This window comes from Oenanthe melanoleuca, chromosome 1A (assembly GCF_029582105.1).
Source record: "Oenanthe melanoleuca isolate GR-GAL-2019-014 chromosome 1A, OMel1.0, whole genome shotgun sequence".
Taxonomy (NCBI): Eukaryota; Metazoa; Chordata; class Aves; order Passeriformes; family Muscicapidae; genus Oenanthe; species Oenanthe melanoleuca.
In genome coordinates this window covers 23,746,308-23,773,805 of record NC_079334.1, presented here as the reverse complement: position 1 = coordinate 23,773,805, position 27,498 = coordinate 23,746,308, and the positions used below count along the sequence as shown (strand labels likewise).

The following is a 27,498-nucleotide window of genomic DNA, read 5'->3' as shown; positions in this document are numbered from 1 at the left end:
GAAATATTTTTCTATGTATTGTTATTGGAAAGTGCTTCCTTCAAAGTTGTAATTCCATTATTAGCTGACAACTCCAGCTTAGATGTCTTTTTGGACAGCAAAGCATCAAATACAATTAATACTGCCCACATGCATAAGAGCTTGCTAATATTGAACACTTACTTGCCAATAATAGGTTCTCTTTCACTATTGATCATTTTAGTAACGAAAGAGCAGTTTACAACATTGGAGCTCTGCCTTCCACCCTCAGTCTTCCCTTGAGAAAGGTTTTTAAATTTATTTTGATCTGTCCTGAAGAGGAAAGTGATTTAGATCAGGAAGGCTGGGTATGCACTTCTCCCCACAGGATTTTTTCCTTTCATTAACTCTTCAATTATTTGTGTCTGAGACCTTCAGTGACATGCTGGAGGGGTGCAGGAGGGAATAACTTCAGATTACAGGCCAAAGCAAAACATTTTCATACACACACACACATATATATATACACACATACTTATTTTTAAGATTCATCCACATGCTGACTCTGAACACCAGAGTGCTTCTAACCTCAGTATTGTAGCGATGCTGATAAAGCAAAAGGGATGCCACCAACAGCCACCCAGAGCACAGCAAGGCATCCTCAGATGACAGGTAGGCAGCTCTGGCAGGAGGGGACCACAGCCAGGTGCATTCCAAAACCTTCTGCAGGAGCTCTAGCAAGGACACGTTGGAGAGTAGCACAGCCACTGCTGCATGACAGGAACATAATCAGAGAGGGTGATGGGATGGCACAGGTTAAACCAGCTTGACAAGCATAAGAGAAGTGCAAAGCACACCCCTGCTGCAGTGAGGTAGCCCAGCTGCCACAGCTCATCTGAGTAAGGCTGTTCCAGCTACTGGTATTCATCTCCCAGAGCACAAGCAACTGCTCAGCCAGTTAATCAGCTAACAACACAGTAGGAAGGTCAGTTAGGGCTGTTCTCTAGTATTGTTTAATTTTTTGAATTATGACAATACCAGGATATTTCAAGCTAGGCATCAAAGGCCCACTGCTGTGTTTATGAACAAGAAAAATATAGTGAATCTGTCTTTCAGCAGCCAATTCTTGAATCATCAGAAGGCAGCAAAACCAAACCAAACTCCTTAACCTAAAAAACCTCATCCAAAGTATGAAATTGTCTTTAACTATAATGCTGTGTCTGGATGGGGAAACATCCACCTTACGTGCTGAACAGATAGAATACAGTCTCTGATTGTCAAGCTACAACCTCACTGAAATTAACTTAGTAATCAATACAATTTTCCCTCACCTCTCTGTTGACTACAAGGTGTTGTCTGATGAAGGCTCCAGTACAGAAAATTCAAGGATGGCTGCAGGAGGTCAGTGTCCCTTGGCCTGCATTTCCCACAGAGATTACTGACTGTAAACAAAAGAAAACGTGTAACAAGGACACCAACTTAACAGAGCACCTCAGCAAATGAAAGAAGTCAGTCAGTAGGGAGAAAATTCAGACAAAGTAAAATAAACACAGTATGGTACAGACAAAGCAACAGGCATCTGCCCTACAGTGTTTGCTTTAGAATGGACAGTGCAGTGGAGGACAATAAGAGGGGGGAATTGAAAAGGGTATGTTAGAGGCCACATATCACATAGGGCAGTAATGAATCCAAGAGCAGGTTATCTGTTTCCACAGCAAAAAATCTGCAGTGTGAGTTGTCTGTTTCCACAGTGTGAGTTTGATCCTAGTACTAGAACAAGCATAAACAAGGATGTGACTGTCTCTCATGATGACCAGACTGGGGAAAGCCATGGAGAGCTGTGCTCCTCCACTCTAACCAACTTTGCTCACACTAGGAGTAAAATGTCATGTTTGTTGTAAACGCTGAACACTTAGCAACAATGTTTAGTAAGAGTTAGGGAGGGAAATCCAGGACTGCAGGGCTCAGCAAAACTGTCATTGGAGATCTTTTGAAGAGCTTATAATTTGAGTAAGCAATTCTCAATAAACACGCATCAACACGCCCCTTGCATCTAAGAGGCCTCATTAGAGAAGAGTGTCTTGCACACCCACTCCTGGAGGACACAGTATGGAAGCCAAGGGGGAAATAAACGGGGTGGCTGGGGTAGGGAGAGAGTTGTGCAGAAAAATACAAAGCAGAAAGCAAAAGCAAGAGGAGCTTTTGACTCCTGGGAGAAGGTGAGCTGTGATCTAAAATCGCAGCAGCTAAAAAGGCTGGGAAAAACAGGCCATGGTTCTCCCACACCCCTAGTTCCCTTTGCTAACAAATGTCTGAGAAATGCTGCTTCTTCACAAGGCAACACAGACAGCCCTGAGATATGAAACATTTCAAATGGAAGGGGATAGTCCTTCAGTCTGCTGGAGAGACTAATTTGTCAGAGCAGGGAAGAGATAAGAGGATGGATCAGCTAAATTTTCCTCCTAGTATCTGTTCTTTCTCACAGCCTATATGAACCTCCAACAGCCAAGTAAGAAGACAGAAGTCATCAAGTAAGGATCACCAGTCAAGACAGCAGGTTATGGTATGGTAAAGAAACACAGCCTGCTCTTCTGTCTTTGAGGTGAAGTGGGCAAGCCCTGCAGTTGGTTGGGAGCCATATACTCTGGATTCACATTCCAAGGAAAGTCCAGTTTCACTAGACTCCTGGTTCCTGATAGCTGATTAAAAGGACATGACTATGGCCTGAACCCCACAAGACTTATAGCAAGGATGGACAGGAAAGGATGATTCAAGAAGCACACCAGCCAGGCAGTCATGTTCCAAACCTACTACAGTCACTGACCCTGAAATCATGTCATGGCCAGGGGAATACTTTGGCCACCTCGTGAGGTTTCAGAAAAAAAATGTAAAAGCAAGAAGAAGAGAATCTGGGTTTTGTTAACTGAATTAGTTACCATAACTCTTTACAATGCTCTGGCTATGAAAGTATCTCAAAGCAACCATTACTGTAATGCAAGGTCAATCTTCTTTCAAAGGACAAAGAGCAAGCCCCTAAACATCCCATGGAACAATTAACAATCACTCCCCTAGGAGAAGATGGATGCATATACTCACCCTGGTGAAGCAGCCTCAAATCTGTGCTGTCCAGCTCCCTTATGCCCTTGCTCCGCAGCTGCACCAGGAAAAGAAGGCTCAGCAAAACAGGCAGGTTCCTGTTAGCTAAGAAGGGCAGAGACAGGTTAGTTTCTCAGTCAACTCCAAACTGGTGTACCTTAAAGTGTGCCAGGAATTGTTAATTTTCTGGCTTTGGAATAAGGACATACACACACAAACATACACACAGAGCCCCAGCTTTATTTTCATCTCCACAGTCCCCTCTGGATCAGGTCCCCTTTCTGCCATTCTGGTTTGGTTACACCTGAATCCTGTCAACACCATTTTAGGAGCAACTAAAGAAGGGAGGAAAAAGAGGCTAGGGTCATTTACACCCATCATGAGCCATGTAGGGAACAGTTCCTCACACTTTGAAATTGATACTGCTAATAAGCTAGAAGTCATTAGCCCTTTCTAGACTGCTCTCTTCCTACCCACTTGACCATCACTGTCACACTTTTGACAGCAGCCCAGCTGCACAGCCTTTGTCCTCCTCCATCTTGTGAGACAGGAAAAATGCTGTCCATCCCATCCCACAGGGCAGGGCAGAGACAAAAGTGAGAACTTCACACAGCAAGCTTGTATGTAAAGAAAATAGAGCTACTTAGACCACCAACCCCCCAGGGCAATCCTTCCCTACTATTCAATTTTTTTGCAGTGCTGTAAACAGGTAAAGATTTTGTATTGTACACAGCCATACCTACAGCAAGCAACTATCACCTCCAGCAAATGTTTTCACAAAGGCTCATTAGTTTTCAGTTTTGAGGAGGAAACATTTATGGGTGTCCTTAATGTTAGCATACTCCTGATGGAGTGCCACTTTTGGGCCTCTTTCTTGTCTAAAAGCAGGCTGCTGTTTGAATAGGGATGCAAATCCCCTGGACTTAACTATCTCAGGCGTCACAGAGAGCTGCCTGTGTGCTGGGAGACAAGGAAATCTATCTCCAGAGTACATCTGGTGTTTGACTTTCTGGATGGGTTGCCAGCATGTCAATCAACAAGTTCAAGATGCAATATGAAGAAGAGCTACACATATTAGTAGCAGCAGAAGGGCTCAAATCTTGCAAAAGCTCCTCCAACTCAGTGTCCTACCTCCATCACCAATGGTTTGGAGGAATAGGTCTGACTCCCACTATAGGAAATGGGTACTTTGCCTCCCCACAGCTCCTGGCATCCCTGGATCAGTGACAGAGGGACACAACAAGTTCAAAGGTGCACAATTCCAAACAAGATCAGATCTAGCAGATCTTGTAGCCTCATGCTCTACCATGCTCCTGCTTTCAATGCCCCTCTTCTCCAGCCTACTGACTTTGCTGGAGGCAAGGCAAAACCACTTTCCTCTTGCTGTCTCCATCCCAGCTGCTGAACAACAAAACACTTGAAACAGAGCAAAGCTGTTAAAAGCATCAGTGGTCCCCCCAGAAAAAGTAAAAGTTGTGCTAAGTCCCTATCCTAAAGGAGCCAAGGACATCCTAGCACTGCTCCCTCTTTCAGCTGAAGCTCACAGACTGCTTTGCACAGCACCTTTCATAGTGGGACAACACTTCCAACACCACAGACAGGGCTAGTAGGGAAAACAGGGATTTTCCCCAGTCACAGCCTTGCTCCCTTTGAAAGATTTAACAGAATTGTATAATCTGGTGATACCACAGTCCTTGTTGGGGGATCAATATCATGAATGATTCAACCCTTGCTCCTGGTCTCTGTGTCCCGGGAACTGTGTATACTTAGGCACACTCAGCTGTTTTGCACAAAGAAGAGGCGAAAAGGAGGATGTCTATCAGCCACCAGCTGGGCCCCATTAAAGCAGGAAAATTTACTAGCACAGCTATCAATTTGAACACTGATAGCAGTATACAAGAACCTTGCCTTGGTTTAACAATCACAGTTTGAAGCCAGAACAACCTAAATTAGAAAAAAGGCTCTCACTTGAAAATGAATCTCCGAAAAAGGAAACTAAATTAGTACAGTTCTGTCCATAAATTTTCTCATGCAGTTAAGTACTGAAGCTACATCAGCAGTTCAAAACTACTTTATCCCAGACTGTGTCCCTACAGCTAGTTGATCTTACAGCAAGACCAAGTCACAGAGGTGGGGTCACCTTGTAGGGTGGCTGAGCTGCTCTCTACAAGCAGCTGCTGCAGAATCTGTAAAAATCGGCTCCGAAGGAGGTCACAGACAAGGACATCCTCATTTCTTTCCAAGAAGGTCCTCAGAGTCATCAACACCTTCCAAGCCACTTCCACAGAGCTTGAGCTGACCAGGTCCTCCAAAGGAAGAAACACACACATTACCTTTCTATCCTTATTAGGCAGAAGTCACCACTATTTAATACCATTATGCTAATCTGGTGCCTTGGGAAACAACCTAATAAGGCATCATTCAGATTAAGTATGTCCTGACTAAACAGAGAACTGAATAAAGCAGAAGGACTCACGTCTGGTAGGCACCTCTGAGTAATACCCCATTTAAAGAATGATTTGGCTCTCTAAGTGTAAGGGTAACATGCATTTCAGGTCACAGTTTGAGACAAGTGAGACCTAAGCAAGAGAACAGAACCTCTGGCACCTCTGCTCTCCTTGTTGTTTTAAAAAATCAGCTTGCATATTAAAGATGCTTGCCTAAAGTCAAGCTTGAGTCAGTCCATAGTTCCTAACTTTCAAAAGGCTGGCAGCCTTGTATGCACAGTAGTAACATAACTAAACTGCATGAAACACACGTAAGCTTGGCAAACAATCACAGGAAAGGGAAGAGTCATGTACACAGCTCACAAGCCTGCCTCTTGACTATAGGGCTCTGTCTGGAGTCTCTAAGCTGAATCCCACAGCCACTAGCCTTAATTTGGGCATAGTCTTCATGTTGAGGTGTGTAACATTAAATTCATTTGCACAGCATGTACAGAGGCAAATAGAAAACGCCTGGTAGTGCTGACATAATATGACCATTTCAACACATATTAGGTCAGCACTACCCTTCCTCTCTTCATGCAGTAGTCCTGGCTACTGCATTGCAAATGGTGAGTTGAAGAAGTAAACAGGAAATTGGTCTCAGCAACAGAGCTGACAGACTGCCTGGACAGCTTGCTGCCTCACCCAGCTGCCTTCCCCAATCACACAGCAGTAATGCATCCAGACTTTGATGATGCAGAGGAAATGGCTGTGGGACCCCATACCCAGGGAAAGCAAATAAGGTAAGAACAGGCTGTCTGTGCCAGAAAAAGCTCTCTAGTTCTGAACCTAATTCCTGCCTCTACCACAGACCTTCTCAAATAAAGGGCAAGGAGATGTCTGCACAATCATCTCTGCTGACATAGATCTGCTGCATATGACATTCAGGAGTGTAATCTAACGTCTCTGTTCTCTGAGAGAGCACCTCAGACCTGGAGCATGGAGAAGACAAGCAGGACAGCGTGTCATCATGGCTACATTCACTCCCAGATGAACAGACACAGCACAAAATGACATGAACCAATGGCCACAACCTTCCTGGTCCTGGCAAGTGCACCGTTGTGTTAATAGGTTCCTTCCTACCCAGAACTCAAGGTCTCAGATGAAGTCACTAACCATCTGTTATATCTAATCCAGACAATTATTTAAAGCAGATAAGCAAATAAGTCATCCTTGGAAGGACATTCATTTTTGTTTCACTGTACCATGCAGAGGCCTTTCCACTCCACTAGAGAATTCTGAGGCTTAGGGTATTCATCTCGTAAGTTTTCTTTACATCTGACAGTATATTTATCCCTGCATATTGCACTGTTTTATTACTCCACCTAAATTCAGATTGATTATGCTCTTCCACAACTGAAAGGTGAATTGTCAAAGCCTGTGATTTATTACAACTCACTTTAAAGACTGGAACAGAGCTAAAAGGATTTATTTCTGCAAGAGCATATGGCAAGACAGAAAAGGGAAAGCAGGAATGTTGTACCATTCAGTGAAGGGAGATGCTGTTTATGTTTTGCTTATTGACAGACCTGCTTCAGTTTATGGAATGACAGGTTCCAGAACTACTGCCAAAAGTAAGGATGTGGACAAGCCTCATGGGACACTTAATCTCCTTAATTTGTCCTGATATGTAAACTCATTGATCCCTTTTACTAATGCTCTGCAATGGTATCAAATGCCTGATGCTGTTATCTACTCTGCAATATCATTCCCTCTGTGAAAGAACTGCCCTACACGAGAGCACTCCTGTCAGTCATTTCAGTAACCTCAGATATTAAAATTTACTCCATAGTCTCTTAGATCAGAACAACCACGTTTTGTAATGCCCAAAGGATGCTCACTCAGAGTCAAACCTTGCTTCCTCTTACTTCTTTATCCTCTCTGGCATGGGTTTGCATTCTCAATGATAGTTAGTCTTAATTTCTCTAATGGACTGGAGAAAAAATATCACAGCTCTTAGCTTTTGCCCTTACAGGCAAATCTCATGTTCTTCTATGGAAAAGTTAGCAAATATTTACTATGTGACTGGCTCAACAGTCACGGGACAAGAGGCCACTGATGGGGAGAGGTGACAGGAAGGTGAGAGCAGTGGAAGTGAGAAAAGGCCCCTAAGCAGCCATCAGGACACAGACTGTGTAATGATTACATGGGTTAGCAGAGCTCATTACACCAGCTAAAGGCAAACACACTAACCTGCTACTTCAAGGCCCCTTTCTCTCCTGCACTGATTAATTTTCCCTGTCACAAGACTTTTATTTTATCTTTTAAGAGCAATAAAACATGTTATTTGCAGTCCTGAAAACTCAGGAGTACTTCAAAATTCTCTGACAAGAGTCTCCAGTTAAAACCAGATAAAATTAAAACCTCAAACAGAAAGCTGTGCCCTCAAGATCTGTTCTCTGCACACTGCTTTTTCAAAGTTCTTGTTCATCATACCCTTCTCATTTATCAGTGGCAAAGCACTGCTCCCAATTTTGCAAAACAGCTTCTTCAAAGACTGGCACTGAAGAATCTGAAGTACCCAGCTGTGTACCTGGGTAGAGGAAGGAATGGGGTTTTTCATGGCATACATCAGCAGGACCCTTCAGATCCCTCTCCAGCCAGCTCTCAGAGGATCCCTTCCTGTCACAGTAGATGAATGACAGAGAAAGAGATAACACACATACACAGTCCCATTTTCCACAAAAGGCTTCCCTAGAAGGTAGAAGTCACACACAAGGCCCCTCCTATCAAAATCCTTGGTTTCATAACATCACTAAAAGCTTTAAGAACCAAAAAGCCCCCAAAATCAGGGCCAGGATAGCAGTCCTTCCTTGTGAAAACCACATACCAGTAAAATAAGCAAAATGCTGGAATTGCTCTTCAGTATGGGAAGCAATGGGTTAGGAGTGTTCAGCTGACTGGACATGTCAAAATCAGCTTCTTCAGCCTCAGTCTGCTTGCAGTCTTCCCAGGAAAACCAGAGTTGGAGGACTTGGTGTCCAAATCTCCCCATAAGTTCAGGGTAGCGCAGGAAGAATTTCAGCAGGAGAGGACAATGGACATAGACCAAGCTCAGATCTGGAAGGTTATCCAGGATCCTTTTTATGGTAGACAAAGACCTCTGGTAAGAAGGAAAGGGGAAGTGGGACAGAGAACAAAATAATCACTAATACTGAATATAAAACACCTGAAGTGATGAGACTACTATGAGAAACAGTCACACTGCCTTTTCAGCAGACAATCAAATACATCAGTTAAACATCATTTTGGGAAGCCCATTTGCATCACAAAGGCTAAGAAACTTGTAGGCTTTATACAGAGCTCAAAGCTGTGCAGCAGCAAAGAGCCATATGGGAACACTAGAAAGCCTGATGCAGAGGCTGGAGATGTGTTTGGGAGACCAAAGCTATGAAATTTATTATATTCTGTATGTGAATTCACAGCCCATCCAACGCAATTACACTTCCCACACATATACAAGTTTATTCTGTCAAATCTAGATTTCCCTGTGGATTTCCATAGTTAACTTTCCAGAGCGTAGATGCCCTGCACAGTCTTCACTCATTCACTGCTCACCACCTATGCCAAAATACTTTCTACAAGAAGGTTGATATGGCTGAAGAGAAACCTTAGTTTCAACAAAAAGATTCCAAGGGGTAGGAATGAAATCTCTTACCACATCCAGTGCTTTGCCTTTGTCCTGACAGACAGCAAGGAGATAAAGTGCAGCTCTGAGTATGTGTGGAGGGGGACAGTCCCCACGGTCCTGTGCTGATAGGAGAAAATTTCTTACAGCTAGAAATAATTCTGCATCTGGAACAAACCTGCATTGAAGGAGATTGAAGTGGAAACAGTAACAATAGATATGCTTTATCCACCAACACATGGTATGTAATGGACACAAACCCACTTGCTTTGTATATTCTTGGCTCACCTGTCCCCAAAGGTGTAGGCAAAGTATGAGAGTAGTATGAAACTGTGCTGGTGGCTGCAAAGAGATTGATCCAAAAAGAAGGGCTCAGGGGTTTCAGACAGGAGGAGAAGGCTTTCAGCAATGGTGTAGTTTAACTGAGGCAGACTCTTCAGCAGGAGCTCAGACATCTCTTGCTCTAGAAATAAAAACATAAGCAGGCAGGAAATTATGAGCAATGTCTATGGAAAAACTCCACAGTCTGCATACACAGAGCAGACCTGTATGATTTGGCATCAATAGTGGTGTGAGAGCTGTTTTAACAGAGCTGGCTTTAGGGATGAAAAGACACTTCAGCTTGAGATTCTGATCCCTTTGCTCATGCTGCCTGTATGGTGATCAACCAGTGGTAATGGGAAAAGTGGCTTTTCTGATGTAGAAACTTTAGTCTCATTTGTTTGGGAGTTACCTATTATGGAAAGTTACAGTATGGACAGGAAAGATTTATAAAGCATGCCAGAAGAAAAAAATTACCTTAATCTGCAGATACGGTGACTACGTGGCAAGTAATGTTGCTTCAATTAAGCATGCACAGCTGTGCTAATAAATGCCCCCATGTAAACAAAAACCATAGGCAGATGAAATGCATTCTTTCAGGTAGGGTTCCAAACTCTTCAAAAGGCATTTTTTGAGTGTTTTCTGTGCTGGTCCTTGCTGGACCAGCATAAAAACAAGCTGGGGAAAAAGATCTCTCAATCAAGTTATGTGTGTCCTCCCTTCCCTTCTCCTTTGTCCTTTTCTAATTTTTTTTCACTTGTTGCCTAAACAAAGGGTGGTGTGGCCTCGAATTAAATGAAGCAATCTTTCTCTTTCCCCAAACTTGCCCTCCTGAGAAGTTCTCCTCTTCTCTGTGGCCGAGTAGAGGTTCAGGCATAAGCTACAGAGGAAGCTGGAACACGTGTGATTCAGGACAGGATTACTGTGAAGAAGAGCAGAAAAAGACAGTAAGAAAGGCTAGAAATATCCTCTTCCTACTTCTAATATCACACATTGTCTGCCAGAAACTGATTTTACTGAATGACCACAGACAAGCATCTGGCCCATTACTAGAAGACTCTAGGAGTCAGCCTAGGCTTCCAGGAAAATGATGAGTTTCCAATGGACTGTCAGTTCACAGATGTAGTGGGTGTGTGCACTGACAACAGTGCACATGTTCATACCTTGGGCCAATGTGAATACAGTGGGGTGGTCTCACAACCATCACACCTTGTCTACACAGGGATCCCTATAAGGACAGGAGCCCTAACACTGCAGAGAATGGGAGGTGTTTCAGGGTAGCTCACAATACATGATTTCACTGACAAACAACACTTAGATTTTTTAGCAATGACATTGCCAGGGATGAACACTGAAGAATGCCAAAATATTAACTGAAAGGGTGAGAACAGCTGTTTCCAGGTATTTCTTTCCCTCCAACCACTTCCTCGCAGAACAGGACATAACCTTACATCTGTAACACACCATCCTTGGCACAGCACAGTGCTCTATTCAGAGACCTAAATCACTCCCACCACACACCATTCACAGGTACAAATGCCTCCACTCGAAGTTCCACACTAGTAAGTTGGACTAGGAGTGCTGTGTGTTTTGTTTACTTTGTTAATGAGGTACAGTCACAGGAAAGAGGAGGTAAAACACCTCTGCAGACCCACAGAGAGTCTCCCCAAATATTCCTCAACCTAGAAATCATAGCCTCTACTACAGGAGATCCTTTGCAATGCCTGCTACTGAAGTCATCCTCCTCCTCCTCCCCACTTCTAACACATTATCACCCCATGAGGAACAGCAACAGTGGTAGTAGATGCCTAGGAAGCCAGAGCTCAGATGGAACTGATGCTACTGGTACTTCTCTTCAGAACACCCACTGATCTGACTACTCCAAAGTCAGGCTGCTTTATCTCTACCTGTGCAACTCATGACAGAGCACAAAATTCTCACAATGCTGTGCAAATCCACCTCCCCCCTAACAAACTGCTTCTCCCTTCTCCCACATCAAGCTCTTCCATTGTCAGTAACCATTTACATTTTTCAGTAAGACACAACCATTCTTGAGTCTTTCAGCATCTCACCTTGCCTAATCAGGTGTATTAGATAAGGCATAATCTACTTTCCCATCTGGAAATTTTTGGCTGACTTACAATGTACATGTCACAATACCTCTGTACAGAGCAAAACCTGGCCTTCAGCTCCAGTGTCAGTCGGATGAAGGATGAGGATGCTAGACAGAGAGAAAGACAGAAATGTCAAAGGAGCACATGTACAATAAGAAGAAGAGTAGGCAGGTCCCATAACCACCCCCACACATCTCCAAACAAGCCTGGTGAAGAGGGCAGGCCATCTCAGTAAGAATGCATATATTAGGCTGCCCCTCAGAGTAAACTAAGTAAACTACTCCAAGTTTGGGTGTGAGGGGAGTATCTGAGACTCATTTGTTTTCTCAGGAGGAGGAGTGAAGGTTTGCCAGTTTCACATGTTTAAACAGAGGAATTGTCTACATCACCTCTCTGATGTGTGAAGAATAAGCCATACATAGACTAAACTAGGATTTCTACATAGTAAAATCCCACCAACAATTCCAGCATAATCCCTGTCTACAGGAACAGCCAATTCAATTCTGAATTATTCCAGAGGGAAGGATAAAGCTGACACAACATTCTTATCCAAAATAAAACCTGTCCCATCATCATTGCTAGACCAAATAACTTTTCCATCCTGCTGAACATGACTATGCACTCTATTCTTACTCATATAAACATGTAATAGAATCCTCCACAAAGTCTCAATGTTAGGCTCATTGCCTAAGCAATATGCAGGAGCAGCAAGTTCCACCAGTTAAGAGCTCACACAATCCCACAATACCCTCATACCCAGCTTCTTGGAGAACTTATTCCTCATGCTTGGCACCACTGTAAAGAGGGTATTGAGTGTTGAGATGAAAACCTCTGCCACTGACGGGCTGACAGCCCTTTCCAGATAGCTCTGTGGAAAGATGAATAGATCAGGTGCACAAGATGCTATAAGCACTGAAGGCATCAGCTTTCTTCCAGCCTTCTGCCTGCCCAGAAAGTCAGGTTTCTAAATCCAAAGAAATGGAGCAGCAGTTCTTTAACCAAAATACCTGGCAGCAGAGCAGGCTCACAGAGCACTTTGGATGCAACTAACACACTCCCCCCTGCCAGCACTATGAGCTGTGCTGGTAACTCTGCAACACATTATACCAGGCAAGAAACTTCTGGATTCCAGCAGGCAACCAGTTAGGCCTTAATGCACAGTGACTGACATTACTGCCCACATTGCCCTGGAAGTTACTGCTCTTACATGGCTAATTCTCCTGTACAACATGGGACATATGTTTAAGTGCAGCTGACTTCAGCAACACTTAACACCTGTGCTTCAGCATTTCACTGAGATGTGGCAAACACAGGCATTTGAGCTCTTTACAGAGTTCAGCCCTGAACTATTTAGAACAGAACGACTCAACTCACTCCTGTTGAAGGTCACAGGACAATCTTCTCACAGCCCATTCATTTTTACTCAAGTTCAATGAGCAAGAAACAGCACACTGACTTCAGCTTTGCCAAACTGGACATGCACTGCACCCTCCTGTCAGGGAGGAGAACAGCAGTGCCACTGCAGCTGCCTACCAAGAGATTTGTTATGAAAACACCAACCAAAACATCTCCTAACAACTGCAAGAATCCATACACCTGTATCTGTCACAAAGCACAGGCAAACTTTACTAAACGTTAGGAACCAGAACAAAAGTCCCATTGTTTTTACAATTGTGCTTCAAGTGTCTTAGGGACAGGCTAGTATGGAGTACTTTAGACATGAGTCTCCACAGCTACTTTTTAAATCATGTCACCTTAGTGAGCCACAATGCTTAATACTGCCTTTGGTGTGCAGACTGGGCAGCCTCATCAATACCTTCTGGGAAAAAGCATAAAAATTAAATTGCAGGTGCAAAACATGGCTGCACTCTGGGATACTGGCAAGTTTTGAAAAAGTAGCAGAAGGGGAAACTATAGTTCAGGCACTCTTCATTTTCTGCAACATCCAGAGCTGCAATGGATCCCACAGCATGGTAGGTAGGCTATGGGATTGCTCAGTGAAGAAAGACACAGACATCTACATGGAAACTTTATTAATTTCTGCACCCTCTGAGACCATACACTATGGTGCATGAACTATATAATTTTGCATGAACTACATAGTTCCACATTTGGCTGTGGAAAAGTGGCAAATGCCACAGTTGTTTTTGGTTTACCTGACATGCCCTCTTCCCAAAAATACCATTTGTGCAACCTACTCCAGGTGCTTGAAAGCACCTCTCCAGGTACCAAACAGTCCAAGTTCAAAAGAAATCCTACCATGACCATGGGGATGCAGAGACTGTCACAAATCCTCAACAGGAACTCAGAGAAGTTGCTTAGTGTGTCTTTGCTCTCAGAGTTGGGGGCAGTGAAAGCATTCTTCTGGGCCATGAAGTCACCCTGGAACTGCACTGCTAACCTACAAACACACAGTGTATAATGGAGAAAAGAAGAAACCTCCTCACTCAGTAAAGGAAGCCAGAAGATGCTACATTTTCATGATAATTTCACCATAAAAGACCCACAAACACTCAATGGGTTAGAAACAGAGAAATGTGGCAATCACAATCTGCTTCACCTCTTGAGTGAAGCTATTAAAAGTCATCAAGGTTGCACAACAGTACATGCTGGGAAAGCAAGACTTAGTTTCTGTGAAGAAAGCATCTGCTGTGGGAAGATCTGGTGTGGCAAGACTGGTTTTCAGTCACACCAGAGTGCCTCATGCACCTTGTGAAAATCAGCCAGGGAACAATTTAGCTGATATAAAATCCATTACAGAGTGCCCTCTAACATCACCACAAGACTCTGGGTCAGTGCAGAAAGGCATGTCTGCTTCTGACTGAATTATCTCAGTCAACCCAAGTGATGCAAGGCAAAAACTAATTTGGCCAGACCACTCTAAAAACTGATCCTGATTCATCCTGATTCGTACACAAACTCATCTACCACAGTTTGCTGTGCAGCTAAGGGTGTCAAATAGCTCTGAACCAGCAAAAGAGGTAAAGTTGGTGCCTATAAACCCATTTTCAGTAACATGTCACAGGTACATGAGCAAATCCAAGGCCAGCATCTGGAGCAGAAACACATTTGTTAAATGGTTAATCCCCTCTAGCAGTGAAACCACATAGCACAGGAATCTGGTTTCACACATACCTTCCAGTAGTTCTTACATTATCAGCAGTTTTGGTGAATTTTCAAGCAGTCCCTCAAAGCCCAAATACATGAAATAAACTGATAGGTCCCAAGCAAATTTCCTGGGAGACATATCCAGGTGTCACAGAATTTCCACTATTAATACATACCCTTCACTCTGCTGTTTCACTGACCAGTGCCATGCACTAAACTCACCTGTGATATTTCTGTGGTGGGGTGGGCTGGAGGAACACAATTGCAAGGACAGAAAAATGGACAGACATGGACACACACCACCCACACACACACCTTCCTGACTTGTCCTCACCTGCAAGCATTTCTGAAACTTTCCAGAGTATTGAGCAAGAATTGACCCTGTCTCTGAGGCACTCTACCAAGATTCTTGTTTGCTGGGTGACTCTGAGACACTGAGAATAGGAGATCGCCCTGTTGAAGGAGAGAAGTCTTTAAAATCTTACGTCCACTTTCAGAAAAAATAGCTTTCTCCTCTGACACTAGCAGCAGGAGGAACAACAGATTTCACTTCACTCCTTCACACAACATTTTTTTTACTACTGTGCTTCCCCCAGAGAGGGCAGAGTTAAACAGCTTGTGTGCTCTTCCTAGGGAAGACAGAGTTACAGAGCTACTGTTTCTGCACTGCCCTGCCTTTAGAGTCTGTATTACCATTATTTGATCTAATCTGAGTTTTAAGCATTTCAGCCAATCCTTCTTAGAAAACTTCATATTTTCAAAAATTTTCTTTCTTTCAAATACTCTTCAGACAACACAGAACAGTTCTTCTCCTTGCTTAGTGATGAAATCTTAGAAGTTCTTCTATTTTGGCTCAGAGTTTTAAGCAGCTATCCATGTACTAATTCTTTTTCCCACACAGCATCCCACTGAGCTAAGCCTGAAGCCAACTGAAGCGTCAGAGTTAATTTGCCCAAATTGGGAACAACTTGGAACTCAAAATCTGCCTTTAAGCCTTAACCTGTTGTGGTGGTCTTCTCCATAATACCAGAGGAAGCCACAGCTACACACTGGTGCCTGGCAGTTCAGAACTACTTCTCCATTTCATGCTGAGATACCTTGGCAGATGTATCATTTCCTCTTTTCTCCCTTTAAACACAGCCTGGATATCCACACCATCTAATTTCCTTCCTGTGAAGCTCCTAATTCTGAAAGGGACACCTAGCTCTGTGTGTGTGCAAACTGACTGGCCAGCTACTGCCTGTGGGACAAAAAGCACTTCTGTCTTCTTCAGGCAGAGAAGGCCAATATCTGGTACCACAGAACTTGGGTCTAAAAGTAGTTAATCAAGAATTTGGAGTACTGCTACTCTTTTGAACATTGAGGTGTTCTTGTCACTACTGGCATGCAATCTAAACCTACATGGCTCTAAACCTACAGCAAGAAGGCTCAGCCTATGTCTTTTCATTAGCCATCTGCACCTGGGGCTCTTCTCAGAAGCGCAGAGGTCCCAGCAGCACATCACACTAACTACAGATGCCAGGAACAGGAAAGGATTTACAGTTCAAATAGTGGCTAACAACTCCCTTGCTGAGGGATCACAGGGCACATATGATGACACTCTGATCTGAAAGCAGAACAAGAAATGTTCATTGCTGAAAATATAGATTAACCAATGCAGCCTTACAAGGTGGGAGCAGGAAGAAGGGAAGTTCAAATTACTTTGGAGTACTGGACACATAAAGAGAGCAGCATGCTCAAGTGATGCTCCACAGAACTTCACTGATTTAGAAAGGTAACATTCACCAGCATCCATCTTCATCTGCTTCAGAGTCTGGTACCATCTCAAAGCAAGAAGATCAAAAGAAATAGTGGAGAACCAAACAGCCATTGGGGGATGTAAGTAAGGGGATGGAACATGTATAAAACATCCACATAGTGTCCTAGGAAGATCATCCCTGTCCTGCTTGGTCCTACCAACAAGCAACAACTTTTGACTTACTGCATGCCTCTTACTACTCTGTGGTGGGGAAAGGTCAGCACATCTCTTCAGCACTGTCTCCAGAAGCTTCTGCAGCTCTTCATACGGGACTGGAGGGGAGCTCAGATGGTCCTTCCTTAACAAGTGAAGAGAAAGGACAAGATGCACAGTCCAGTGCTGGAGACATTCCATTAGGAAGGCAACACCGCCAGAAATAACATAGTGAGGTCACAATATTTGAATAGTGCCTTCACCCACACATGAGCCCAAACATACCCTCAGTGCTCTGTCTGTGCTCACTACAGCCAGGAAGCCCATGACTGTCCAGAATCTTATGTTTATTATTCTTATCAATCTGGATGGGCCACAGAGTAATAAAGCCACAGCACCTGCTGTACAAGCTGCCTGGAATACTAGGTCCTTGCTGCAATGACTTGCTGCCTGCCACAGCTTCATTGCTCTGGCAGCTTTCCTGAGGTGGGTGGGAAGCTGGCTCTGCTGTACCTACGCCTGCCTCAGCCACAAGTCCCACTGCAGAGCACATTCACCCACACAGCCACAGGGGAACTGCAGAGCCCAAGATGGTATCAACAGATCCATCTGAAGAAAAATCTGCAAATACATTCCTGCCTACCTCAGGAAAGCTGCCACAGCTTTCACAGCCTCCACCGCCACCTCCAGCACTGGGCAGTTCACTGTCTCTGTCAAAACATCAATGGCTTCCATACACACACCTCGGTTTGTGAATAGTTTGATTTCCACTGGTTGCCTGTGAAGAAGAAACAAAGTAAGCAAGGAGAATGTTGTCAGAGTTAGGTAACTGGTGCCCTTCCCTCATTTCAGCAAATGGACAGCTGAGCCATGAGACTGCAGCCATGTTTTTCAGTATTTAGAGCCAGCTGCTCTCAAGGAGGCATTCTCACATTTGAGCAGGTAGAGGGTTTGCTATAAAGAGGACATTTCAGCCAGTCTGAAGCACTAACACGATAAAACACCCACAGCATGGATAACTGCGTGATTACTCCAGAATACTAACATGAAAAGCACAAGAAAAACAAGCTGTGCAAAATACAGTGATCTCTGTGCCTAGGACTTAATGTTCAGGCCATCTGCTCTGGCATTTGTGACTTCGTCTAGCAACTTATATTTTTAAGTGTACAAGCAAACATCACCATCCTAGAATATGGATAATGCCATAAGAATAGCTTTTCTCACCGCATTCCTAATGCCAGATGCTGCCAGGACAGGAACCTTCACAAACTTGAAAAGTAATCAGTAACATAAACACAATCCAACTGTTTCGACAATCCTTCTCAATAGTGAGCATTTTGGTTATCTGTGGCCCAACACCTTTGAGCATTTAGCATGAGAGCATGGAGGAACAACAGGCCATTAAACCTATTATTGGACAGAGATGTGTAAATGGCAGACTGTGCTCATTTGGCTCCTGGCAAGTCAGGTACAGCTGGGAGGGCAGGGAGAAGATAGGCAGCTACGTGCAGACAAAAGGCACTATCAGCATGCCAGAGGGTCCCTCCAAAGTGAAGCAAGAAAAGCAGCACAGTATGACAGGAGCCAGATCTGGGAGCCAAAAGTATTCCCTGTTATTCAATTTTCACAGTCATGCCTGACTAAAGCAAGCCAGGAGCACATACTCTCATGCACAAATGGGAAAGCAAGCAAAGTGAACTTCAGTAGAAATCACACTAGCAGCTCAGTTACATGGCAAAAAGTGAACAGAGGAAGAACCACTCTTTTTAGTCACTCAGTGGGATGGAACCCAGCTTTGCAGCCACCTCACATTCTGCTGTGAGAAAAAGCTGTAAGATGGGCATGGCAAGGAAAAGGACTTGGGGAACTCAGACATCAAAAGCCAAGCCACAAGTGATGCACTGAACTTCCAAGGTGCTTCTACTTACACTGGGTAATTCTCTTAATCCTCTGTATTTCCTTTCTCTAATCACTGACCTTCTGAAGTAAAACATATCAGGAAGAAAAAAGTCTTCACTGACTCATGCAGGGAGGAAGAGATGGAGGAGTATTGCTGACTCATTCAAGATGCAAAAACCCACTTTCAATATGGTGCACTGTGGTATCTTCGGGGCCTGGGGGGAAAGTGTGAAGGGCAGCACTCTTGCAGCTTTATGCAGCCTCTCATCTTTGGGGCCCAAACTGCACCTGCCACCTTGATTCTGCTGGGACAGACAAGGGTCACTCCAAGGAGAGCTACCCAACATTCCTGACATACTACCAAGGGGAGCAGCACATCCTGTGTGGACCTCACCAGAACATGTGGATTATTTACATAAGAGGATCCAGCTGCAAGCTAAAACCATGAGAGATTCCAGCACAAGATCCCTTTCCCCACTATGAAATAATTTTAAATAAAACGTGATTTCTAAGGCAAAGCTCAGAGAAACAGAATGGGTGTGCTAGAAAATTAGAGTAACTGCACAGAGTGTTCTCTTTGTTTTACAAGCATAAATGCTGTAATGAGTGTTCCCCACATCCTAGTTTCTCTTTTTGACAGATCCCACACTGACATCACCACACTGTTCTAGCACTGTTGCTTTTTCTTCTCCTTTTTACCCTGCCACTTGCTACAAAATTGACTATGACATTTCCAAAATTCTGCTCAAGGGCTCTCTTGGGGGAATCTAAGTGGCAAAAACGAGACTCTGTCACTAGCATGACAGGATTGGAACAAGATCATAGAGGCAAGTACAGGAAGCACAGAAGAAAAACAAGCCAGTGTATATTATTTCTTAGCAGAAAACAAGAGGAAAAAAGTGACAGAAGACATTAATATTTCAGCCTAGAATTTGTTTTTGCAGTTTGAATTTAGCTCAGATGATGATAGAAGACCAGAGGCCATGGAATTTGCATGCTTTTTTTTATCATAGAGGCACACTTAGCAGGAGCTGGCTTGCTCACATACAGGCCTGGACCTTCCTGACCTTCTCTCCTGCTCTGTCTATAGCTGAAAAGAGATTTCACCTCCCCAGCTGGCAAGGAAGCAGGAAGAGGAAGATATAGTGGTGTTTGTAGGCACAGACAGGACAAGCTGGGAGGTTCAGAAACAACCAACAGGCCCCTCTTCGCAAGAATAAAGGAGATGAGATTGTTCAGCACCATCTTTTAAACACAAAAACTCTTGTGTGTAGATAGCTGGTCTTGGAAGAGAATCTTAAAAAACAAAAGCACCACAGTCTCCATTTTGGGGTACCAAACTCTGCCTGTGCAAGCCTGACAGGGTACTCCCTTACCGTTTCAGTATCTCAGTGAAGAGCAGGAGTCCTTGTTTGTGCAACTCCACATTGTTCAGCAGCAGGACACCTTGGAGACTCCTCACCAGAGATTCAATGCCTGTACATATTCAAGAGAAGTCACAGAGAGGCTTTTAATGTTTCAGATTCCAGAATGGAAGCAAAATTAATTTTTAAAAGGAAGAAGGATTTGAACAATTATTCTTCTGAGCTACTGACAGAAACAACTGTCCAAAACTGTTGAGTGTTCACTCAGCTTCCTCATAACATGCCTCAGCTCTCACTGCTGGAGATAAGTCCCAAAGAACAGAAGGAATTTAACCATTCTTCCTAAATCTACTCTTGGCACACACACAAAACCACTTAATAGAAACTCAGAGTGTCAATCATGATAACTGGTTATTATAATGAATTAATGCTCATCAGAAACTCATTAGGGCAATGACACTACAAATTCAAGCTACATTGGACATCACAAACATGTCTGATAGGTACTTATTTTCAGTCCTTTATCCATCCTGACTGGATATTGTGACTGTGTGTAAAGCTCTGGAATTCAGCTGGAGGCACAAGAATTACTGCAGTCACTCTGTCAGAAAGGTTGATGACTCACCGTAGACGGTGTGACACTTGGAGAAGAAAAGGCGCTCTTCAGTCAGGAGGAGCAGGCAGCAGTACACTGACCAGATGAGGATTTCACTTTTGCACAACAGACACTCAAAGAGGAACTCTGCAAACACACACACATAAATAAGGTCATCCTGAGAAGAGGCAGCCTGCTCACAGCATGGCACAGCTGCTCTTAGAACAGAGCAGAGGAAGGAGAAGGAAACGAGGAAACGCAGCAACAGTCACAGGGAGAACGGCTGTACTATGAAATGGCAGGAATGGAGAGCAGAGTAGATGCTCAGGGGTATGCTAGTCTTCAAAAAGAGGTGACTGGAGAGCAGAGACCCATGGGCAGGCATCTTCCTAGCACAAACTCACTAGGAAGGAGCTGAATTGTGGATCTAGCCCTTGGCACAGATGAAAAGCCACAAAGCAAGCTTTACCACAGGTGCAATGACCTTTTTTTCCTCATGACTTTTTCATCTCCCAAAGAATTTGTACCATGAAAGTATTTCTGTCTTTTGGGATTACAGAGAAATAATAAACCATCTCCCATAGCTGCATTCTAAAGCTAAATCTTAAACCAAAATCTGGGCAAACTTACAATATTTAGTGGAATAAGATGGAACCCCAGTTTGCTTAGGCTTGTATTTAGATACAAGGTCCTGCAAGAAGGACCTTGATCACAAGGACTTGGCCAAATTCTCTCTGTGGAAACTCCATTCTGCCTGGTGACATCTCCTTCTAAACTTTCATAGAAAAGATACTCTGCCCTTCTACTCCTAAAATCACCTGGTATAAACTGGTCACCACATTATGCCACCAGTGGATTTCATGGAGCCAGCCTGATTCCTAAACCAAACAGCCAGGGGCAGCTTTGATACTGGGGAATGAACAATAAGATGCTACTGCATTTGTTCACCTGGGACATCTGCACGGATAAAAGCAGGAGCATATCTGCTAGGAGAGTGAACCAGCACTGCAGCCATACAGTGAGAACTCGCTGCCTGTAGCATCTCATCTCTGGTCAACAAGAGCTGTTGGGAAGCAAAAGTCAAAAGGAGAAAGGAAGTCAGCTATGCAGCTATGAGTTTGTTCTACTTTTTAGAATTTTAACCATAAATTAAGATCTCTCTTTTGACATTTATTGCACAGATTAAACTTGCTAAGGTAAGATAAAACACTGAACCAAAGAGACTCTAAAAAGCACATGAGAACCACAACAGAGTAGATCATGAGTAAGAACAGTTCTGCCCCCAGGCTTAGTCATGCTGGTGCTGCATGTGCTGTATCAGACCTCAAGTGTAAGTGAGTAAAATCAGCTAAGGCCAGGAGTAAAATCTTCCCCATTCCAGGATGCAGGAATGAACAAGAAGGTGATCAATAGAGATATCACCATTTCTCAGTGCAGCATCTATTGCTGGTGTTGGAAACAGAACACTCTGCTTTTTTATACATACAGTGCCTTAGATAACAGTTCATTACAGGTTCATTAGAGCAAATTATTTGCTTGTACCAGCTACTCACTACTACTTCAACAATCACCTTTTTGAGAACAAGTGGCAGTGGATTTTCCCCTTCTAAAAAGTCAGGGTTCTCAGTCTCCTCCTCTGCCTTTGAATTATTCATAAGAATAGATACAAAATGGTCAGATTTCAGCAGCTCCTTTAGCAAACCTGCAAAAGGGGGAACAAGAACGAGCACCATACTGAGCAGCACAGTGAGGATTATATTAACACATGAGTATTTACAGACTAAGACTTGTTGCAAACTTCCTTCCCTCTCCTGGAGGGCCTCACCTCCGGTTTAGGGAGCTTCTTCTCACAGTATCCCCAGATACTGCCATGACCTCCATGTCTTGCAATCCCTTGTTGCTAATACATTTTGCTGGTCTGATCTGCTTTCTGTTCCTTCTCAGAGTAATGCATGTACATGGGTGCATCTCAGGAGCCCTCTACTTGCATTATCTTCTCTTAGTAACCACACCTTAAACTGTTTATTGGGAGAGCTCTTGACCTGCATTCTTCTCCAAGCAGTCAGTGACCCCAACAACAAGATATTTTCCCTAGAACACTTCCTAGAGAACAGGCACTAACCTTCCCCTTCTGTTTTCATGGGCTTTTATAGAAACAGCTGTGTTCACCTACAAGATACTCATATTCCAAAGAACTCCCTCAGTATAACAGTACAGATCATTGCTACAGGTATTGATGAAAATCATCAGTACACATCAGTACAAATTCACAGTCTGAGCTACCGAATTCTACTTGCAAAGGAATCATAATCTATTTCTAGTAGTTGAGTAGATAAGCTGAGGAGCAATACAGCTCCTGCTTGACTCCTTCTAGAAAAATTAATTCTCTGGATGGTTTACCAACAAGCAGTGTCAGAAAGGCTGAAATTGTGCTTCCCAGCAACAGCTGAAACATGCAGTTAGAAGGATAACTGCAAGAAAGTGCTTCTTTCCCATTAACTCTATATCTAATTAACATGATGCCTCACATCTAAAGACTGTATTTTTTCAACTCCATCCCACTGCTCTACAAAACCCACCTGCCTGTGCACAGTATTTGCATTCATTGAGGGATGATCAGACCAGAGCACAAGCTCTGAAGAGACTGAAGATTAGTCAGTGGTGGGCAAATGTGAGGCATCAGGGAACATGGGGCCTGGGGGTGCTCAGCAGCAGGTCTGGGTCAGTTCATTGCTATGGAGTAACAGAAAGGATTGACAGCTTGGGACAAGCAGCATGAAGATCGTCTGTGGAAACCCCACATTAGAGCATCTAAACCAGCCAAGGATTTCTTCCTCATTCTAAGCCTTCCCTTGCACTTTGTGTTTTCTCTCAGCAATGCCTTACCCAAACAATTAACTTGCAACTCCTTTGTCTGTGCACTCTCCAGAGTATTCAAGAAGACACCACACAGCCTTTCTTCAAAGTGTCCTGAGAGCCGTTCTGTGCCAACAGGAGAGGAGTACAGCTTGCCATACAAGTAGCAGACAGCAGCCTTTATACCTTCATTTGGGTACGTCAAGCCCATCAGCAGATGATCCACTAAATTATCTAGTATGAGGAACAGGAACAGCAAGCATTCACTAACATTTTAAAAGTACCAGCCTATTTCCCTTGAAAACTTGCAAAAGCCTACTGGACAGACTGGTTAATGAATGCCACAATTAGGTGATGTGCTCAGCACCATCTGTCCCCCTGAGCAGAGGTACAGTAACAAACAGCTAGCGGAGCTCACTGTTCACCATACGAAGATCCACCATCCCAGCTCCCTCCACAAAGAGTTCAGCTTGCTCACCAGACTCCCAAGAACTAGATCAAGGAAAAAAAACCTAAATGTATGTTGCCTGTGAGGCAGACCCACAGTTCAAAGAGGCTGCTTTTGACTGGCTAAAAGCATGGTAACAAGCCTGCTATGAAAGTTCTGACCTGTATACCAGGAGGCCTGAATGCCACTCTGACTTCTGGACAGGCTTCTTGTGTGACAGGCTTCATGAACTCATCTGGAGGACAGGGGAGTGCATGCATTTGTGTGTACTAGGGCTGTGAATACCACCCTTCAGTGGGACATGACATACTACTCACTGTGCTTTACCACAAGTGTATCAGCAAAGCCTGGGATGGCATCTGCCAGCTTGCCAAGGAGAGAAAATGTGGGCAGGCTGCTTCGCATGGTAGTTGCTTTACACAGCTGTAGAGAAGACAGAGAAGGAAAATGTTTCACTGATGAGGACACAGTCCAAAGGCAGATATACACCCAAACCAGCAAGTTCTCAGTGATGTATAATTTTCCAGAACACGTTCTTTTCCAAAGATGGGTTCTCTTCACCACTTAGAATAAACCACAGGAAAACTCTGAATACCACATAAGTCTCCAAAATGTCTTTAAATTAATTCAAGGACTTGCTTGCTTGTTGCTCCTTTTCTTCTTTCTCCCCTCCACTCCTTACATGAGCAGATGAACCAGAATAACTTCTCAACACTTTTGCTGCTTCCTTTTTTTTGTACCCCGTGGGACCATGATAAACTTAGGAATGAAGAGAATAAGAGCCCATGGCACAGGTTGGGAAAGCTCCTTATATAACCAAAACAGTAGAGTAGGGAAAGAAGTATCTGAGGAAATCACACAGCTTCATAGAGTATTATGAAGCCCTATGGCTGCAAAGCATCATGAGAACAATATAAAAACTCCACAGTAGACACTAACACTGCCTACATCATAGTTGGGAAACTGGCATTAGGACATCCAAGGTCAGGTTGGATGGGGCTTTGAGCAAGCTGATGTAGTGGAAGGTGTCCCTGCCCATGCCAGGAGGGTTGGAACTAGAGGATTTTTAAGGTCCCTTCCAACCCAAAGCATTCTATGATTCTGTGATCCCATTGCTACCTCCCAGTCTTGCAGGGCCACTCATTTCCTCAACCTCTGAAAGATGGGAAGGAAGGGGAAGAGAACTCATCTTCACTGACCTCCTTCTGACTTTCTTCCAAAACGCAGTTTAAGTATTGCTCTGACTTCAGCTCCACAAGAAGCCGCACCAGAACTAGGCACAAAAACAGGATCAGTAATACACACACAAGAGCACTCACAATCCATCTTCCACGGGGCTTTAGCAGACCAGTGAGCAAAGAGCTTAGAAATTAAATGAGCACAGACATGCTGAGAGAGCAGGGTTACAGCAGCATTCCCAGTACTATTACTTCTGATAGCCCAGCTCAAGCTCCCTGAGGCATCATTCCAGCAGTTCTGCTTCAGCTACACTACAAACCATGCATGGAAATGAGCTGCAAGCGACAAACTGGGCCTCAGGACAGCAAGTAAACACAAGGAATCAGGAAAGGAAGGGGGAAAATACCTAGCTTAAATGCATAAAAAACTATGGTAATTGAATAGACCAGGCTTCCTACTGTATGAAAACTGGCCTTCAAAAATGCATCCTTCCAGAGAAGATATCAGAACTGAAACTGCTGAGGATACTTAGATTCACACTCAGAGTTCTTCCTTCAGGTGCTACTGTCCCTAAGGTAAGTGAAGTCTATCAGCCATTCCTCCCCACTGCAGTTATCCCATACACCTTACCAGAAAGCAAAGTGCCAGTCACCAGAGTGTGCTGTTCACCCCCTCAGCCCCAAGTAAGTGCTTTTATTACTGGTTCACTGAAACTTTAAGAACTCTGTCAGCTCTGTACTAATAAGAAGAATCAGCAAGAAATTATGTTTGCCAGGAAGTGGCAACATATCACCTGGGGTTTCCCTAACAAAATCACAAGGGAGTCGTCTGATGTTGGCAGGCTGCCTGTGTCTCCACACATATACCAGCAGGCCAGTTGCAGGAAGCAAAGTTCCTCTTCCAGTACTTTTAGAACTGGCATCTGAATGTTCAGCAGACAAAATTTTGGCAACAGCCCCTTTACTGAGACACTGTGCACATTTCTACACAAGATTTGGTAAGGCTGTCTTGCATATAGCTTGCTGTCATGGCATGACTCATTTGGAAAATCTACACTTTTGATTCGTATCCTGGGAAAGCATTCTAAAAAGAAATACCAAAGACTTTTGGGTTCACCATTTCTTGGTAAATCCAAGGCAATACTAGACCTACTTCAGCTACAGAGCTATGCAGAAGCAGAAAGATGTCTGAGACAGGTGGTTTATAGGTGGTTTAATAGTCCTTTCTTGCCCCAAACTCTCAGAAACTTAAAAAGAAAACTTTCAAGACTTAGGCAACACTAATTTAAAATTGCTCTGTTGGAGAGCATCCACCTCTCAACAGGCTGGTAACATGACTGAAAGACTTCTCCACTTTTCAACCCCATTTCAAGCAAGTGTCTGAAAACTAAAATCCCTCTGGAAGAAGTTTTCAGAGCTCCTTTTACCTTTCGGCGGGACATGAAATGCATCTCTGCACTGCTGGTATCTCTAGACTCAGCAGAGTTGTCCAGGGTTAACTGGACTACAGAGATTCCTTTGTCAGCTTTGCAGATGTTTTCTTCAGTTTTCAAATGAGGAAGTGCTCACAAAGAGGAATCTACAGCCTGTACAGCTAAATGACAAACACACTCTACTCCTAAGGAGAAAGCAGTAGATCCCATAGATTTCCATTTGCTTGGACAATTTGGTCAGGTACAAAGATGCCAAAGTTGAGGCACAGTTACCCATCTTGATACTAAATTCATAACACACGCAGAACCTGTGAAAGAAATATTAAATATTTAAACATGCATGCACTCCCCTGCCCTCCAATATTGGAACAGACCACTCATTTTTGTAGCATGGATATAGATGATCTTCCCCATTGAAGCTGTGTTGAAGCTGAGCATCTCACTACAGGTATCAGACAAGACAGAATCTCCCCTTCACAAACTGCCAGTAATTGACATGTGGCATTTGTCTCTCACCTTCAACTAACAGGTTCAGGGCACTGCTGTCTTCCACAGAATGCAACATCCCTACAAGATAAACCACAATAGGTCATGGAACTCATTCCTGCTTCTGATCACCAGTGCTGTAATTCCTCCTTGTTAAAAAGAGCTGAATTTTTTTTCAGAATTGTTTTGTTTTCCCTGCTTCACACCAGCCTTACTTTGTCAGACGAAGGTGGATACACTCTGGGAGTATCCCAAAAAGTGCCTCCATAAGCAGGACACAGGGACTTGAGACACTTGGTTCTCTTGCAAATTTTGTATGTGCTTTATAGTTGAAGTCAATGGCTCCACCTATGTCAAGGAATATGTAACTGCTGCCACCCCCACACCTCACTGTGTGTATCCAGTATTATACATCTGAAACAACACTCAGGAATGATGGAAGTCAAAGCCTAGCTTTAAGTTTTGTCCTTTGTGTCCTCCTTTCTTATCAGTTGCTATGAAGAGTAGTCAGTCTTCTCCTTCCATAGTACTGAAAATCCTGAAACCAAATCTCAACACCAGATTTAAATCATCTAGA

At 43.7% G+C, this 27,498-nt stretch overlaps 1 protein-coding gene across 1 annotated transcript in view; it reads right to left on the bottom strand.

Annotated features, from left to right (window-relative positions):
• MEI1 (meiotic double-stranded break formation protein 1) overlaps positions 1-27,498 on the bottom strand; it is a 37,749-nt gene that overhangs the window by 8,015 nt on the left and 2,236 nt on the right. Inside the window, exons 3-24 of the mRNA XM_056512471.1 lie at positions 26,952-27,002; positions 25,024-25,097; positions 24,142-24,247; positions 23,407-23,610; positions 22,092-22,222; positions 21,469-21,583; positions 20,551-20,667; positions 19,938-20,037; positions 17,306-17,440; positions 16,693-16,807; positions 15,046-15,164; positions 13,863-14,004; positions 12,360-12,471; positions 11,650-11,710; positions 10,317-10,411; positions 9,457-9,631; positions 9,199-9,346; positions 8,371-8,643; positions 5,195-5,360; positions 3,055-3,159; positions 1,290-1,400; positions 547-728 (exon numbers count right to left, since the gene is read on the bottom strand). Of these exons, the coding sequence (XP_056368446.1) occupies positions 547-728; positions 1,290-1,400; positions 3,055-3,159; positions 5,195-5,360; positions 8,371-8,643; positions 9,199-9,346; positions 9,457-9,631; positions 10,317-10,411; positions 11,650-11,710; positions 12,360-12,471; positions 13,863-14,004; positions 15,046-15,164; positions 16,693-16,807; positions 17,306-17,440; positions 19,938-20,037; positions 20,551-20,667; positions 21,469-21,583; positions 22,092-22,222; positions 23,407-23,610; positions 24,142-24,247; positions 25,024-25,097; positions 26,952-27,002 (2,837 nt within the window). The remainder of the gene's footprint in view (positions 1-546; positions 729-1,289; positions 1,401-3,054; positions 3,160-5,194; positions 5,361-8,370; positions 8,644-9,198; positions 9,347-9,456; positions 9,632-10,316; positions 10,412-11,649; positions 11,711-12,359; positions 12,472-13,862; positions 14,005-15,045; positions 15,165-16,692; positions 16,808-17,305; positions 17,441-19,937; positions 20,038-20,550; positions 20,668-21,468; positions 21,584-22,091; positions 22,223-23,406; positions 23,611-24,141; positions 24,248-25,023; positions 25,098-26,951; positions 27,003-27,498) is intronic.